This window comes from Netta rufina, assembly GCF_964035555.1.
Source record: "Netta rufina genome assembly, chromosome: Z".
In the NCBI taxonomy this organism is placed as follows: domain Eukaryota; kingdom Metazoa; phylum Chordata; class Aves; order Anseriformes; family Anatidae; genus Netta; species Netta rufina.
This window is the reverse complement of record NC_140126.1, coordinates 45,604,434-45,621,014: the sequence shown is the minus strand read 5'-3', so window position 1 is coordinate 45,621,014 and position 16,581 is coordinate 45,604,434. Positions and strand designations below refer to the sequence as shown.

The following is a 16,581-nucleotide window of genomic DNA, read 5'->3' as shown; positions in this document are numbered from 1 at the left end:
TCCCTGAAGAGAAGTCTTATGGCCATGATCCTACACTTAAATGAATAGGAATTTTCCTATGAACAGTGTACTCTTAGAATCATAGAATCATTAAGCTTGGAAAAGAGCTCCAAGATCTGGTCCAACCATACCCCTACCACCAATATTACCCACTAAACTTACCCACTAAGCTTTCCTGAAATACCCTCAGGAATGGTGACTCCACCACCTCCCTGGGCAGCCCATTCCAATGCCTGACTGCTCTTTCTGAGAATTTTCTCCTAATTTCCAACCTAAACCTCCCCTGGTGAAGCTTGAGGCCATTCCCTCTAGTCATATCAGTATTTATCTGCAAGAAGAGGCCAACCCCCTGCTCCCCACACCTTCCTTTCATGTAGCTGTAGAGAGAAATAAGGTCTCCCCTGAGCCTCCTCTTCTCCAGACTAAACAACCCCAGTTCCCTCAGCTGCTCCTCATAGGAATTGTGTTCCAGGACCTTCACCAGCTTCGTAGCCCCTCTGGACAGGTTCTAGGGCCTCAATGTCCTTCTTATAGTGAGGGGCCCAAAACTGCACACAGTACTCAAGGTGTAGCCTCACCAGAGCAGAGTAAAGGGGGATGGCTACACGATTTCTGATACAAACCAGGATGCTGTTGGCCTTCTCGGCCACATGGACACACTGCTGGCTCATGTGCAGGCACCCCCAGATCCTTTTCCTCTGCACAGCTTTTGAGTCACTCTGCCCCAAGCCTGTAGCATTGCATGGGGTTGTTGTGACCAAAGCGCAGGATGCTGCACTTAGCCCTGTTGAATCTCATGCTTAAGTGTTTGGAGAACTGGATAAACTTTAAAAAGGGGCTATGACCTTTTTGGGGAAAAATCTTTTCTGTGTTCCCAGAAAAAACAGCACCTACGCTCTACTTTCCTTTCAAAAGACCAACACACGATATATTAATGCTTTGTAGTCATTTTAAAGCAGTCACACTAAAATATTCGAATTTTACAACTTCTTTGAGTTCTGATATTTTTAGACTACAGTGCAATAAAAGCACCTGGTTTTATTTACTGTTTTTTTATCTTAGGTTTTTAACCTTTTCCAGCACAAGAGCCTTGGACTGCAAGTGAATCTTCGGGTTACTAAGCTTGTCCTCCTTCATGAAACTCCGGTAAGTATGCATTATCTTTGTGTTAGTCTGTAGAAGGTAATGATACTTTAACTTTTTGCTCTGTGAAGTCTAGCAATATTCACTCACTTCAATGGCTGACAGATTTTCTCAGTTTGCTTTTACATTTTTATTTATGTAATTATTTACAGTGCTGGGCAGCCCCAGTAAAGATCACGTTTCCTAATCTATGTGCTGTACATATTGAAACTTTTCTGTGCTTGCAGCTGAAAGTCAGTTAAAAAAAAATCATATGAAAATTGGCTATATATTTACAAAATTTATGTTCTGCTTTTTTCAAATTCATGTAATTCAATGCAAAAAAAAAATCTTTAACCGGGTGAACCATAGGAGAATTGATGTTCTTTGTCAGCCAATCACTAGACAAATGAAAGTTGCTATGGTATAGCACTGTTCTTTCATTGCACCTTTCAGACATCATCCCAAATCCTGTTCTTTCTTTCTGGATAAAGACAAGGTAGCTGATGTCACAGCTGATTGACATTTTTTTGGGAATGTGTGGTTTTATATCATATTTCAGGAAAATATCAACTTGATGTGTTTTCACTTCTACAAAGTATTAAGGGAATTCATTCATATTTCAGTTAGTTTATAAGAAAAAAGCAACCCATTAGCCATGTTTTAAATTAAAAAAAAAATAAAAATCCAGTGAGTAAGAAAGTGTTTCTTTCTTCAGTGTCCTCACAGCAAGTGTAGAAGTCTCATGTGCAAATCTTCTTCATGTTCATCTTCACATCATTAATTTTTTCTTCTCTTTGTGTAGTGAAAAATCATCAGTTAAAGGGGACAAGATATTAGGTGACCAGATCTGCATCTCAGTGTTCATGTGCAACTTTAATGTGAAAGAATGGTTTTAAATTCAGAAGCAGAAACCATCTTTCTTCTACGTGTGCACTGTGCCATGAAAATAATACTTTTGCTATTCCAGTTAAAGAAAGTCCTTAATTGTATTTACAGAATCACAGTTTTAACAATATATATATGTATATATTTATTTCCAGGCAGATATGTATATTGGGCATCATGGAGAAAAAATGCTGGAAAGTTTTTGTAAATGGCAACATGAAGAGTTTGGCAAGAAGAATGATATACACTTAGAGATGTCAACAAGCTGGGGAGAAGACATGTCTTCAGTTGATGCAGCTATACTTATCACAAGGTAAAATACAGAATAAGCACTGAAAAATGGGGAGAGGCATAATAAGAATATTATGGATCAAGAATAGATCAAGTAAGTTGACAGATGATCAATACAGCAAGACTTTGGTATTGAATGACAAAGAATGCATCTTGAGGCTTCTTTCCAGAATTAAACAATTGACATTAATTGATTTTTTTTTTTAGAGTCTGAAATGTTAGAACAGAAGGAGGTACTAAAGGGGTGGTAAAGATCATTTAGAAAGCATTAGTTCCAGTTGGTAAATATCTGAATTTACAGATAGGTCATTCTCATGTTTCTTTGTCTATAGGACAAATGCTTCTTTCCACCTGCATTCATTTAAGAGAGACAGCACACACAGGCATGCAGATACTTTCATTCAAAAGACAAAAGCGTATTTAGACCTTCTGGGACTAGATCAGCATGACATTAATCATATTACTGTATTGTACTTCCCCGTAATGGATATAGAACCAGTATGTCTCACTGTGTGCTCAAGGTATATAGTGTACACAGTACATTCTTTTTAGTCACAGGGCTGTGAGCTCAGATCTGCAGTTCATTATAACTCTACCAGGCAGTTCACACATTCAGAAAGAAATATGCCTTCAACTTACCTGTTTCCTCCAAAGCAGTGGATTTAGGTTCTAAATCCAGGGGGATGCATCTTCATGTATCAGTATTAGCCTACATCAGTCTGATGTATCAGTACAGTCTACAGCAATTTTCCAAAGAGAAGGAGAGAATGATGTTCTAACTGGTATAGAGTTGGGCTTAGTCCCATTTTTGCAGTGGAGGTTGGACTGGATGATCTTCAGATGGCCCTTCCAAATAAACATTAGAATACTGTTGTGCTATACCATGCTAACTGGTTACATGCATCCTAAAATCCTACGCTATTTATTCAGGGCAATCTCACTGTGAGTTATATGCATTTAATAAAATTAAGCTACGTTCTAAGTACCCCAATATCTAAATTTCAATTTTATGAACCAAAAAAGAAAAAAAAATGCACACCTAAATTTCCCTGCTTTGGACAGCAAGTCACATGCTGCAAGCAGCGGATGCTGAAGTCCAGCTGTTTTCTGTGATAACTGTTTTATTGCCACTTTTGCTGTTTGATTGCTTACCTTTCCTTAAAAAAGCCCACACCCTTTTCTTGTTAATCTCCATCCACTATATATTGTGTTCTGTCTGCTTTATGGATTGTTATTTCTTTGAGGAGTCGGGTGAGTTTTTGTTACGCATTTGTGTATTAGCTAAGTGGTAGACTTTCACTCACATTCCTGTGAACTACTATGTAAAATACAAGAAATAAGAAAAGCAGATAATGGCATCTGTAACAAATTTTCATTAGCTTATCAGCAAACATCTTTGGGATGGCATTCTGGAAGGGAATTTATCAGTTTAAGACCCAGACTGATTTTAATAGCAGTGATGAGTTGGTGGGGAAAGTCTAGATGGAGAAGGAAAAGTGTGAGTAGTAGGAAAGTGCGAGCTTGCTACGGCATGAGGAATGGACAAGTACCCAACATGGCAGCAGGTTAATGAACAGTGCTAAAGGGGAGCAGAGGTTCTTGAATCTCAGTGTATGCTGTGATTGTTGAAAGGCAATTGATCAGTTGCATACTGTTTGATTGCTGTAAGCATGGGGTTGCTGAGTGACCTGTTACCTGTCTCCTTACTCTGATAAGTTGCAGTACTTGAATCTTCAACAGCAACTTAAAGAAGCATTAAATCCTTCAAGCCAACACCTCTGGCACTGCCAGGAGAGTAAAAATTATTATGCCATACATTGACAAAGTTGGCTGTTCTCCCACATCTGATCTTCCAGTCTGTTGTCTCAGCTTAATGGTCAAGTGCAGAACATTAGACACATTTTCAATCTGTCTAGGCTGAACTTCTTAGCTGTATGTCAACAGCAATGCATTATGAAATAAAGAATTTCACAAGTCTTTCGTCTCATTTTTCCATTTTTACCTTAATCAGCCTTCATGGGAAGAGATAGAAGAGTTCTGAATTGATGCAAATGAGGTGTTAGTTAAAGCAGTCAAGATGCCTGGAGATGTTTTTAGCAACCAGTGTGTTTGACCACAGACATTTTTTAAATTTCAGGCAGCATTTCTAAATATTAGAAAAGCTTCTGACTTTTGGAAAGTCTACTCATACTTTAAGACACACTTATCTGATGTACTTTTTAGTAACGATATTCTGATTTGCATTGCCTTAAACTTTGTCAGTTTTAATGGTTTTTTTTTTTTGAGGTGGATTTCTGATTAATGTTAAGGAAATTGAAGCAAAGAGCAGGGAAGTGATTGGTTGGAGGTCAGTTAGTAAGTCAGCACTGGAGTCAGGATTTAAAGATCTGTTCTGAAGTTTTTTTGTTTTGTTTTTTTTTTCAGTGGTGTTATTCTCTGGGCTATACTGCCTCCCATCTCAGAGCTGCTTTAGCTGCTAATAAATCATACCAGTGCGGTTTGCTGACTGTGGGAATGTTTTGCTAATCCAGGCTCCCTCTGCACATCATCAGGTTTATGGTATAGCTAACCCCATGTGTGGCTACACTTGTGTGTTTTGTTAATTCACAGAGTCTTAATTCTGTTTTACAAACACATAACAGGCTCCTTTGTCATAACTTAAAAACAGCTATGGACAGCAGACCTGCTTTATTGAGAGAAATAATTTTGTTTAGAAAGATGAACACCAATATTACAAGTAAAAATGTAAGGTTTTAATTATCTAACACATTCTTTGGCAGACTGCCTAAAATTTACCCGCACCTCCCTTTTGTCTAACATGACAATAGAACAGCAAGTGTTCTTGTAACCAAAAGAGTTAGAAATAAGGTACTATCACTATTCTGCAGAACTAATATTTAATGTTGACTATAAAGAGCATAATAGAGATTTTTATTAAACAGTCAAAGAACCATCATAACCCTTTAACGAACTAGGCACTATTCAAGAATTATTTTTGCATTTCTTTTGGAAAACTGAAAGCCAAACCAGTTTTTCCTAACAACTTTTAGTTTCTCTGCTGCCCAGGTAGGCTGCAATGATACCTGTGATTTCCTTTGGATTACATTATTCTGATGAAGTAATGTCAACTTTAAAATATGGCGTCATAAAATAAAAGGAAGACAGACAGGTAACATTTGAATAGTGTATTTAGAAAGCATAAGGGAGGCTTGATCTAAGGAGTATGTATGAATTAAGACAAATTATTTTAAGGACTCTTCTGGTAAAATAATCTCATTAACAGTTATAAATTAGCTCTATTACTTTAGAGATATACATGTACATACCAGAAACTATTTTTCTCTGTGGAAAAAAAAATAATCAGAAATTAGCATAGTTCAGTTGGAAGGAACTTGAGTTCATTGAGTCCAGTTACCTGAACACTTCAGGGCTAACTAAAAGTTAAAATATCTTATTAAGGGCATTATCCTGATGAACACCAGCAGGCAAGGGGCATCAACCACTTTTCCAGGAAGCCAGTTCCAGTGATTTACTATCCTCACAGAAATGACATTTTCCCTAATGTCCCGTTGGAACCTCCTGTGGCAAAGCTGTTCTCACATGTCCTGCCATGGGTTCCCAGGGAGCAGAGGCCAGCACCTCCCTCTGCCCTTCCCCTCCTCAGGGAGTTGCTAAGCCATGAGGTTGCCTCTTGTCCTCCTCTTCTCCAAACTGGACAACCCAAGTGTCCTCAGCCTCTCCTCACAGGACCTGCCTCCAGCCTTTTTGCCAGCTTTGTTACTCTCCCCTTTCAAGTGTCTCAACATCCTTTCTACATTGTGGAGCCCAGAACTGCACCAATGCTACACAGAGCAATCAAATCATCCCTTCAGACTGGCTGGCTATGCTGTGGTTAATGCACCCCAAAATGCAGTTTGCTGCCAAATGGTTGGCTGGCAGGGCACACTGCTGGCTCATGCTGAGCCTGCTGTCAACAGCACCGCCAGGTCCCTTTCTGCTGAGCTGCTCTCCCTCCAGCCACTCCTGTTCCAGCCTGTGCCTGTGTCTGTGTCTGGCATTACTCACACTGCCCCAGGTGCAGAACCTGGCAGAACCTTTGCGGAACTCCACGCTGCTGATGTTTGCCCAATGCTCCCATCTATCTAGATCCCTCCACAAGCCTCTTGTCCCTCCAGAGAGCCACATCAGTATTGTCAGCAAACTTGCTAGGGATGCCTTCAACTCCTGCATCCAGATCTCTGATAACAGTGTTGAACAGACCAGGCTCTAGAATTGAGCCCTGGGAGATACTGCTAGTGACTGGCCACCAGCCAGATGTAGTCCCATTCACTACCGCTCTTTGAGTGCTGCCATTCAGCCAGTTCATCACCCAGTGTAGCATGTCCCTTTACATCTCACATTTCTTCTCAAACAACAGGTCTAGTAGGGGCACCTTTCGTAGTTGCTTTTGTAAGTTAATGTGACCAAAAATTATATTCACCATGCTTTAGGAATTTCTCAGACTTGTTTCTTGCAGCATTATGATATCCCTGCGTGATATTGCAGTTTATGTCTTAGACGTTGAAATCTTCTTTCTCCTTCTCTCCTCACAGCTTTTGTTGCTGAACATTATGTCATATGGCATGGGATATCTCCTTGGTCAGTCTAGCTCATCTGCCCTGGCTATGTCTACTCTCCACCTCTTGCCCATGCCCAGCCTACTGGCATTTGATGAGGCAGGGCTGGAGATAATCTTGAACAGCCTTGATGTTCTTCCAGCGCTGCTCAGCAATAGCCAAAACTTTGGTGAAACATCGCCAGCATTATACGTACAAGTGCAAAGCACAACAGTACATAGGCTGCTGTGGGGAAAGCCAACTCCATTCCAGCCAGACCCAGTACAACATCATCCATTTATTCATATTTGTCTACAGTATCTGTAGTCTCTGCAGTCTGAATGATCTATAATTGAAAAAATGCTTGAGGCATTTTCACTGTAAGATTCATTCTATAGAAGTTGCAAATGGCATAAGCAGGACTTAGATTTACTAAGTATTGTTGCATTTTCAATTATTTGCAGACTACAGAAATCTTCCTAAACCTAGAACAAGATTTTTTTAAGCATTGTTGATAGTTACAACACACAGAGGAAGTACAGTTCCTTTGTATATATGTGTAATACTGAAAACTTACATGACAAGGTCATCCCAGAAGGTTGCAGGGTCTGGCAGTCAAAAACTGTTGAAATGTAAAGGGATAGAGATTTGTTATTAAGTTTCACTACAGTAAAATACAACTCTGTAAAACTGAGTTCTTGCAAGTGCACAGTGAGAAAGAAAATAATTTTCATAGAATCATAGAATCATAGAATATCCTGAGTTGGAAGGGACCCATAAGGATCATCAAGTCCAACTCTTGACACCGCACAGGTCTACCCAAAAGTTCAGACCATGTGCCTAAGTTCACAGTCCAATCTCTTCTTAAATTCAGACAGGCTCGGTGCAGTGACCACTTCCCTGGGAAGCCTGTTCCAGTGTGCAACCACCGTCTCTGTGAAGAACCCCCTCCTGACGTCCAGCCTAAATTTCCCCTGCCTCAGCTTAACCCCGTTCCCGCGGGTCCTGTCACTAGTGTTAATGGAGAAAAGGTCTCCTGCCTCTCGACACCCCCTTACGAGGAAGTTGTAGACTGTGATGAGGTCTCCCCTCAGCCTCCTCTTCTCCAGGCTGAACAGGCCCAGTGACCTCAGCCGTTCCTCGTACGTCTTCCCCTCCAGGCCTTTCACCATCTTCGTAGCCCTCCTCTGGACACTTTCCAACAGTTTCATGTCCTTTTTATACTGTGGTGCCCAGAACTGCACACAGTACTCGAGGTGAGGCCGCACCAGCGCAGAGTAGAGCGGGACAATCACCTCCCTTGACCTACTAGCGATGCCGTGCTTGATGCACCCCAGGACACGATTGGCCCTCCTGGCTGCCAGGGCACATTGCTGGCTCATATTCAACTTGCTGTCTACCATGACCCCCAGATCCCTCTCTTCTAGGCTGCTCTCCAGCGTCTCATCGCCCAGTCTGTACGTGCAGCCAGGGTTTCCCCGTCCCAGGTGCAGGACCCGGCACTTGCTCTTATTGAACTTCATGCGGTTGGTGATCGCCCAGCTCTCCAACCTATCCAGATCCCTCTGTAAGGCCTTTACGCCCTCATTTGAGTCCACAACTCCTCCAAGTTTGGTGTCATCAGCAAACTTGCTCAAAATACCCTCTATTCCTACATCCAGATCGTTTATAAAAATATTGAAAAGTACCGGCCCTAAAATGGAGCCTTGAGGGACCCCACTGGTGACCGCCCGCCAGCCTGACGCAGCCCCATTTACCATAACCCTTTGGGCCCTGCCCGTTAGCCAATTGCTCACCCATCGTATGATGTTTTTATTTAGCTGTATGGTGGACATTTTGTCCAGTAGGATCCTATGGGAAACCGTGTCAAAAGCCTTGCTGAAGTCCAAAAAAATCACATCAGCTGGTTTCCCTTGGTCCACCATACGGGTGATCTTATCATAAAAGGAAATCAGGTTAGTTAGGCAGGACCTACCCTTCACAAACCCATGCTGGCTGGGACCAATGACTGCTTTGTCCCCCAGGTGCGCCTCAATAAGTCCGAGAACCAACTTCTCCATGATTTTACCAGGCACTGACGTGAGACTGACAGGCCTGTAATTGCTAGGGTCTTCTTTCTGACCCTTCTTGTAAATCGGCACAACATTTGCCAACTTCCAGTCTACCGGGACCTCTCCAAATTTCCAGGATCGTTGAAAAATAATTGAAAGAGGTTCCGCGATGACATCCGCCAGCTCTTTCAGCACCCGGGGATGAATCCCATCCGGACCCATGGACTTGTAGGAATCCAGGTGGAGTAGCAAATCCCGCACACGTTCAGGGTCAGTTGGGAGTTTGTCATCCCCACCGTCCCGGCCCTCCAGCTCAGGGCACCCTGGGTCCCGAAGCCCATCATCGGCATTGAAGACAGAGGCAAAGAAGGCGTTAAGCGTCTCTGCTTTGCCTACGTCATCGTCTGTGAGGAGACCTTCCCTATCAAGGAGCGGCCCTATGTATTCTTTAGTTCTCCTTTTTCCATTTACATATCTAAAAAAACCCTTTTTATTTTCTCTCACAGACACAGCCAGCTTCAACTCTAGCTGTGCTTTGGCCACTCGAACTTTCTCCCTACAAACACGAACAGCATCCCTGTATTCTTTCCATGACGCCTGGCCCTCCTTCCAGTAGCGAAACACTCTCTGTTTCCGCCTAATCTCCATTAGAACATTCCTGGTCAGCCACGCCGGCCTCCTTCCCCGCCTGCCTGACTTGCGATATTTTGGAATTGCCTGATCTTGTGCTTCTAGGAGGCATCGCTTAAAGAGTGACCAGCACTGGTGGACATCGAGGCCTTCAAGAGCAGTTTCCCAGGGGACCTTGCTGACTAGTTCCCTGAGCAGCCTGAAGTCCGCTTTCCCCATATCTAGGGATGAGGTTTTGGTGGCACTTTTCCTTCTGTCACCATGAATATTGAACTCAACCACTTCATGGTCGCTATGGCCGAGGCGGCCACCAATCACCACATCTCCCACCAGACCCTCTCTGTTTTCTAGCAACAGGTCTAGGAGGGCACCTTTCCTAGTTGGCTCCGTTAGCACCTGCACCAAGAAGTTATCATCTAGGTGCTTCATGAACCTCCTGGACTTGCTCGTGTCAGCCGTGTGGCACTCCCAGTTAACGTCCGGCAAGTTGAAGTCCCCCATAAGGACAAGGGGAGTTAATCTCGAGGCCTCTCTTAGTTCTGTAAAGAATAATTTATCGGCGCTATCGTCCTGGCCAGGCGGTCTGTAATAGACTCCCACAACGACATCCCCTTTATTCGTTCGTCCCTTGATCCTTACCCAGAGGCTCTCAACTTTGCCATCGCCGACCTGAAGTTCCACACAGTCCAGCCCCTGCTTCACATACATCGCAACCCCACCACCTCGCCTACCCTGCCTGTTCCTCCTGAAGAGCCTGTAACCATCTATCGCAACACCCCAGTCACAGGACTCATCCCACCAGGTTTCGCTTATGCCGATGATGTCGTAGTTGCGGGACTGGGCCAGGACTTCTAGCTCATCTATTTTATTCCTCATACTGCGTGCGTTCGTGTAAAAGCATTTCAAGTGCGTCTCCTTACACTCAGCACCTTGTGGATCTGACCAAAGGACCTCACTGGCACACAGCCCCTCTGATTCTAGCGTACCATCCCTTAGGTCTTCACCGGCGCGCCTGGTTTTAGCCCCTTCCCCCTTCGACTCTAGTTTAAAGCCCTATCTATCAGCCCTGCCAACTCCTGACCAAAGATCCTTACCCCTCTCCGAGAGAGGCGCATCCCATCTGGTGCCATCAGGCCCGGTGTAGCGTAGACCTTCCCATGATCAAAGAAACCGAAATTCTGCCGGTCACACCAGTCTCGAAGCCACGAGTTTATGTGAACAGTTTTGTCTTCATAGTTCTTTTTTCCATCACTAATTTAATTACTGCAAGCTCTCCTGGTTTCTTTGCAAACTTTTACAGTGTCTACTATTTTCTTTTGACATCCACAACAGGGGAGTTCATGAGAACCACAAATATCCGTACTATTATTTATTTTTAATAGGATTGAGGGTGCAGGCAGAAACATGTAAACATGAAAAGAGTGCATCTTAGAATCAAAACTTTTTTTTTTTTTTTTTTAATAAAAGAAAACAAAAGAGCTCTCCTGTATTTATCACATTGATTTTAAAACTTAGAAATTGTTGTTTTCCATATTCTTAAAATCTACCTATTTTTCTAATTTTAAGTTATATATGTAACTTATATAAAATATAAATATATGTTATATGGGATATATATATTTATATCTATATTATTTTTTTATAACTTCAAGATTTTTGAGTCTGTAAAGTTAATGAAGCCTGTAATATTACATGGGAGAAAAATCTGCATAAATTTATCTGTTTCTGTCAACATGTTCTTTAGGGCTGTAGTATCCATGCAGTGTATGTTCCATTCAATAATGTCTTTCATCCTTACGTACCCTTGTGTTACGTACCCTTGCATGAAGCTAAACTCAATTTTAAAACTATGATTATTTAGTGTAAGTTCCTAGGATTAAATTCAGTCAGTTATTTTTACATTTGATTTTTGTAGTGAGCAAGAAAACTAGGCAGTCTTGAAACAAAGATATAAAATAAAGGAACATTAGCTGTGTTATGAAATAGACATTGCCTCACTTACTTTTAGAATGAACAATTGCATCTTATTTCTCGTCTGTGTCACTTCAGCTTTCAAACACGGATCTCTTTCTACCATTTGTAGCTAAAGAGCTGTTTGAAAGCTCCTCCCTATATAAATACTTGTAGGCTGTGATCAAGTCACAACTCATCTTTCTGTTAGATTAACTAAGAGAGTTTTTAAAGCTTGTTTCCCAGACATGTAATCATTCTCTTAGCTCTTTCCAGACCTTTTCATATTTTTCAAATTTTAAGCACCAAAATTTGACATGGCACTGTGAACAGGATACTGTTCACTCTCTTGAAGAAAACTCTTACTGCCTGTTTTCAAATGTTATCCTTCTCATGTTGTCCTTCTCCTTCTCATGTTGTCCTTTTGTTTTTACCCTACCTATTCAAGTTTTGGGATCCAGTTTTGGCTACATTACACAGAATCACAAAATGGTTGAGGCTGTACGGGACCTCCAGAGATGATCTAGTCCAACCCCCCTGCTCAAGCAGTATCACCTAGAACGTGTTACACAGGATCACATCCAGGCAGATTTTGAATATCTCCAAAGAAGGAGACTTGACAAACTCTTTGGGCAGCCTGTTCCAGTGCTCTGTCACCCAAACTGTAAAGAAGTTCTTCCTCATGTGGTGACGAAACTTCCCGTGGTTCAATTTGTATCTGTTAAAAAGTTACATGCATTAAAAAGTTATTCAAATGACTGAAATATTAAAATTGATTTGTCTTCATTTCTCTTTGTATTCTACCAGATCTCATTTAATTTTCAAACTTTACCAGCAGTGCTCTTATTTTGTTCCAAATAATTGTTTAACAGTAATGCTGGGCCTAGATGCCATTGGACTTCATTGTCCTTGGCCTCTTCACTTTTCTATATCTGTTTTGAGATGTTAGCTACACATTCAATTCATTTAAAACTTCACTTACCACACTTCTGACATTTTCTTAAATTTGGCTGAAACATGAGCTTTAGAAGGCCTATTTGTATTATCATATTTAATGTCAGTTCAACTTTACAGAGCATAAATGATCTGTTAACTATTTAAATATTTCAATTTAGTGTTTTCTGATTTTATAAAATATACTGTCCAGTGCATACCATTGCAGTTGAGGTTTTCCCTCAAAACTGAACAGTTCCTGAAAAAGCATGTACAATAAGTTGTCCATTTGCTAAAATTCCCAACTGAATAATACGTGTGTAAATTATCTTGTGGTTCATTAACTCCTAAATTGATTTTCATTTATTGTTTTATTTACCTTTTTACTTTTTTTTCTTTTAAGGAAGTGTGTTAATTGCTTATTATGTACCTAATTTATATGTGGAAATTATTTCAAAATTTTCCATTGCATGAAAAGACAAGAACATCTTTAGTGTTGTCATTATTCACTTAGTACTATTTAAACAAAAGCATTTTTAATGTGATGAGAATGTATTTTGCCATGTGTGCAATTAATTACAACAGTTCTTTATAAAATGTAATGTTTTAAGATAACTTGTCTCTTGGGCAATAATCCGCAAATGTCTTATATCTTAATTTTTTTTTATGTCCTACTAACTACATCAATGGTGGCAGCAGGAGATAGACTGCACTTCCAAACCTAGCAGAGCATTTTTCAACATTATGAACATTAGAGGAGTTAGGAAATTGAAAGTAGGGCGAAAGCCACAATGAAGATTTAGTAGACTGCTAAAATCTATTATCTATCTTCTGTTTCTTCCTTTGTCTAACCTAATATATTGAAGGAAACCAGTTTGGTAAACCAGTTTGGACAAGTAAGTCCAACTAGTATGCCTAAAATAAGTATTAACTTTATCTAAAATGACAGATTGGTGCAAACAGTTCATAAAAATTGTCTGGTTTCTTTATTTTTTCTCTGCTGCTTTCTATCCTTCTTTCTTCATGTCTTCTGTTGTTTTTCCCATCCACACATCAAGATTTATTTTAAAAAAACAGCATAATGAGATACTTTATATTTGGAAAGTGGATAATTAGGCCTTCTCTGAAGACCTTACTAAATTCTGTAAGTAGTTAAGAATGCACTAACTAAATGTAATTTCTTGAAATAATGTGTTAGTAGATAACCATTCTTGCTTAGAATTTTTTCTAGTATTAGCCAATTTCATCAAACTTGAGTTTGATCACCAATCATAAATCTCAAGTAAACCCCTCTTTACTCTCACTTGAATAAAGACCTGTTTTCCCTTCCATGTGCACACAAAGTATCCATTCAGAATAACGGAAGTTGTATGCTATATACTTACTAGGAGTGGATTTCAGTGTGCTTTAACCAATTTTTTGCTTTCACTGTTAGACTTAGGGACTTGTGCTCCAAAACCTTATGTATGAATTAATGATAATGCTATTATCTTAGCCCTAGTTTGCTAAGAGAAGGAAGGAAAAGAACAAACAAATAATCTCAATGGTTTATACACGTATAAAAGTATATACATATATATGTATGTATATATATATACACATGTGTAGGCTAAATGTATACATACTGGAAGGTAGTTGATGGAATGTGATGGAATATATAAATTACCTTTTAGGAATTAGAGAACAATTTCTGTAAGAGTCATTTGTAGGTATAGCTAGAGCCCTAAATCTTTGCTAAGGAGCCTAGTCTTAAGTGAGTGTAATACATTCATGTACTTGGAAATAAAAGGAGGTATTGCATTCTTTCAGTGTAAAAAAGGAACTAAGAAGCATTTATTGTACTTCCCTCTTGCCAAATCATAGCAGAACTGTTTCCCCCAAGTCCCATAATGAGACTCTGGATGCATAGCTTAACCGTAGTCAGCCAAGATGGAAAAACAAAACAAAAACAGCTCAGTAAGTTACTGAGAACAAAGCTATTAGATAAGCAAAAACCTCTTGAACATTGGCAATAATCTTCTGTTAAATTTGAAGGTATGCTTTTTTTTAATCTTCTTACTACATCAGTTAATATTTATGGTAGTTGTATGGCTATGTGTAGAAGACCATGTATGTCCTAGATTGTCTTTATACATGTTCTCTTGCTTAACAGCAAGTACTATATTTCTAATCATTCTGTCATGTTGCTTAACAATACAGTAAGTCCCTTGTGTCACATAGCACAGAACAAAGAATTGTGTTACAACCCAGTGCATTAATGCAATTTGTTGCAGGTTTGAAAAACTAAAGAACTTCCTTCTGTATCTGATTATAGTTTCTTGTTCACCACTGTTGGCTGTATTTCCAAAGCTCATCTAAATGGATTCCCAGAGTTACTTTATCACTTTAGTCAGAAGATTTGTTTCTAGCAGTGTTGTTTTGCTTTACTATTCAGTAATTATCTGGCAATAGTGACTGGAGAATCAAAACCTATAACCCTATGTCTGTGGCTGTGTGGCCTTTAACAAGTGTCAGAAATCTGCCAGCCTCTTGAGATTGCTTTTCAGCCTAAATCACTATGTGGGAATAGTCTGTGGGAAACAAACAAACAAAAAGCTCTTTGAATAGTTGCATTTGTAAAAATGATAAGTATCACTAGTCTACTCTCTCATCTCAAGCACCAAACAATTCCTAGCAAACAATGCTAACAAACATTTAGTTACTAGAAAATAAATACACATTTCTGAATGCGTCAGACATTTCTGAAAGAGAACTATCTTTCATTGTTAAATCTTGTTCTATAAAAAGTAGAATTTGGGGTTGAGTCTAATCCATATTAATGTGATTATTTAACTGAATTCCAACTTACTTTTTTCTTTTAGAGCCTTTAACAGCTGTATTTATTAAAAGATGTAATATATCTACTTAACAATGTGTTACCTGACTATACTATAGTCAGTATATATGCATGAAATGCGTACTTGGAGCTTTCTAGGTATAAAAAAGCAAATATGATTATTCATGCAAAACTATTTAATAATTTAAGCATTATTGGAAACAGAAAATTTCTATATTGGTTACTTCTTTCCAGTGTATCAGTTAGCTTCCACTGATAAATACAGCCACTAATAATAAATACATAGATATGTGTCCGTAAGTGCATATGTGTGTTTATATATATATTTATGTCTATCTATATGTACATCTGTACCTTTGTAGCTTCATAGATGTAGCTTCAATATGAAATGAGGTATCTCTGGCCCATATTGCCTATGTAAAAATTGAGACCATTACTCTGTGGTACAGCATAAGGACAGAATGTTCTTTATTTGAGTACATGTCAATAAAATTCAGGTAAGTAGGCAATATTTTTCTTAGATGACATATGTGTTGTGCTTTTTTTTTTTTTCCTAATGCATACCCCATTCTAATGCATAATGCATGAGGTATGCATTCTAATGCATACCTCAAATTCTATTAAAAAGAAACTCTGCCTTTGCTTTTTTGATAATTTTGTTATCTGTCTCTGAGAATGTGTAAAATAGGTGTGAAAATGATTTCCAGGCAGACGTTGTTTAAAACAGGGGTAAGGTATTGTGGTGGTTTTATCTTGCTAGGCAGCTGAACTTCACCACAACCGTTCTCTCACTGCCACTCCTCAAAAAAGGAGGTGATGAAGGAAAGGAAAGCCTTACCTCATGGATTCAGATAAGGATAATTTAATCAAATAAAAAATAATTATTAAGGTAGAATTATTATTAATTTAAAAATTATCTAAAGGGAGAAAAAAGAAAAAAAATAAAACCAAGCAAATGCCATGTGGAAGTGCAGAGGAAAGAAATTACTCTCTACTTCCCACCAACAAGTGGGAACTACTCCCCCTTTTTCTTCATTGACCTTGGTGGCTGCAGGGCTGTTTCCCACTCCTCTCTCACACAGCTGCTGGGTGGCAGCAGGTTTTTTTGTTTTCCCTTTCTTAAAAATGCTGCCACAGAGGCACAAACAACATTGCTCATTGGCTCAGCTCTGGTCAGCAGTGGGGCCATTATCTAATATGGGGCAGCTTCTAGATTCTTCTCAAAGAAGCCACCCCTAGGGCCCCATGCAACCAAAACCTTGCCATGTAAACCCACTACACATGC

The 16,581-nt window shown here is 39.7% G+C and overlaps 1 protein-coding gene across 1 annotated transcript in view; it reads left to right on the top strand.

Annotated features, from left to right (window-relative positions):
• Positions 1-16,581, top strand: part of ADAMTS19 (ADAM metallopeptidase with thrombospondin type 1 motif 19) — a gene marked incomplete at both ends in the record, with an annotated part of 162,348 nt that overhangs the window by 40,410 nt on the left and 105,357 nt on the right. Inside the window, 2 exons of the mRNA XM_084304756.1 lie at positions 1,063-1,146; positions 2,166-2,323. Of these exons, the coding sequence (XP_084160882.1) occupies positions 1,063-1,146; positions 2,166-2,323 (242 nt within the window). The remainder of the gene's footprint in view (positions 1-1,062; positions 1,147-2,165; positions 2,324-16,581) is intronic.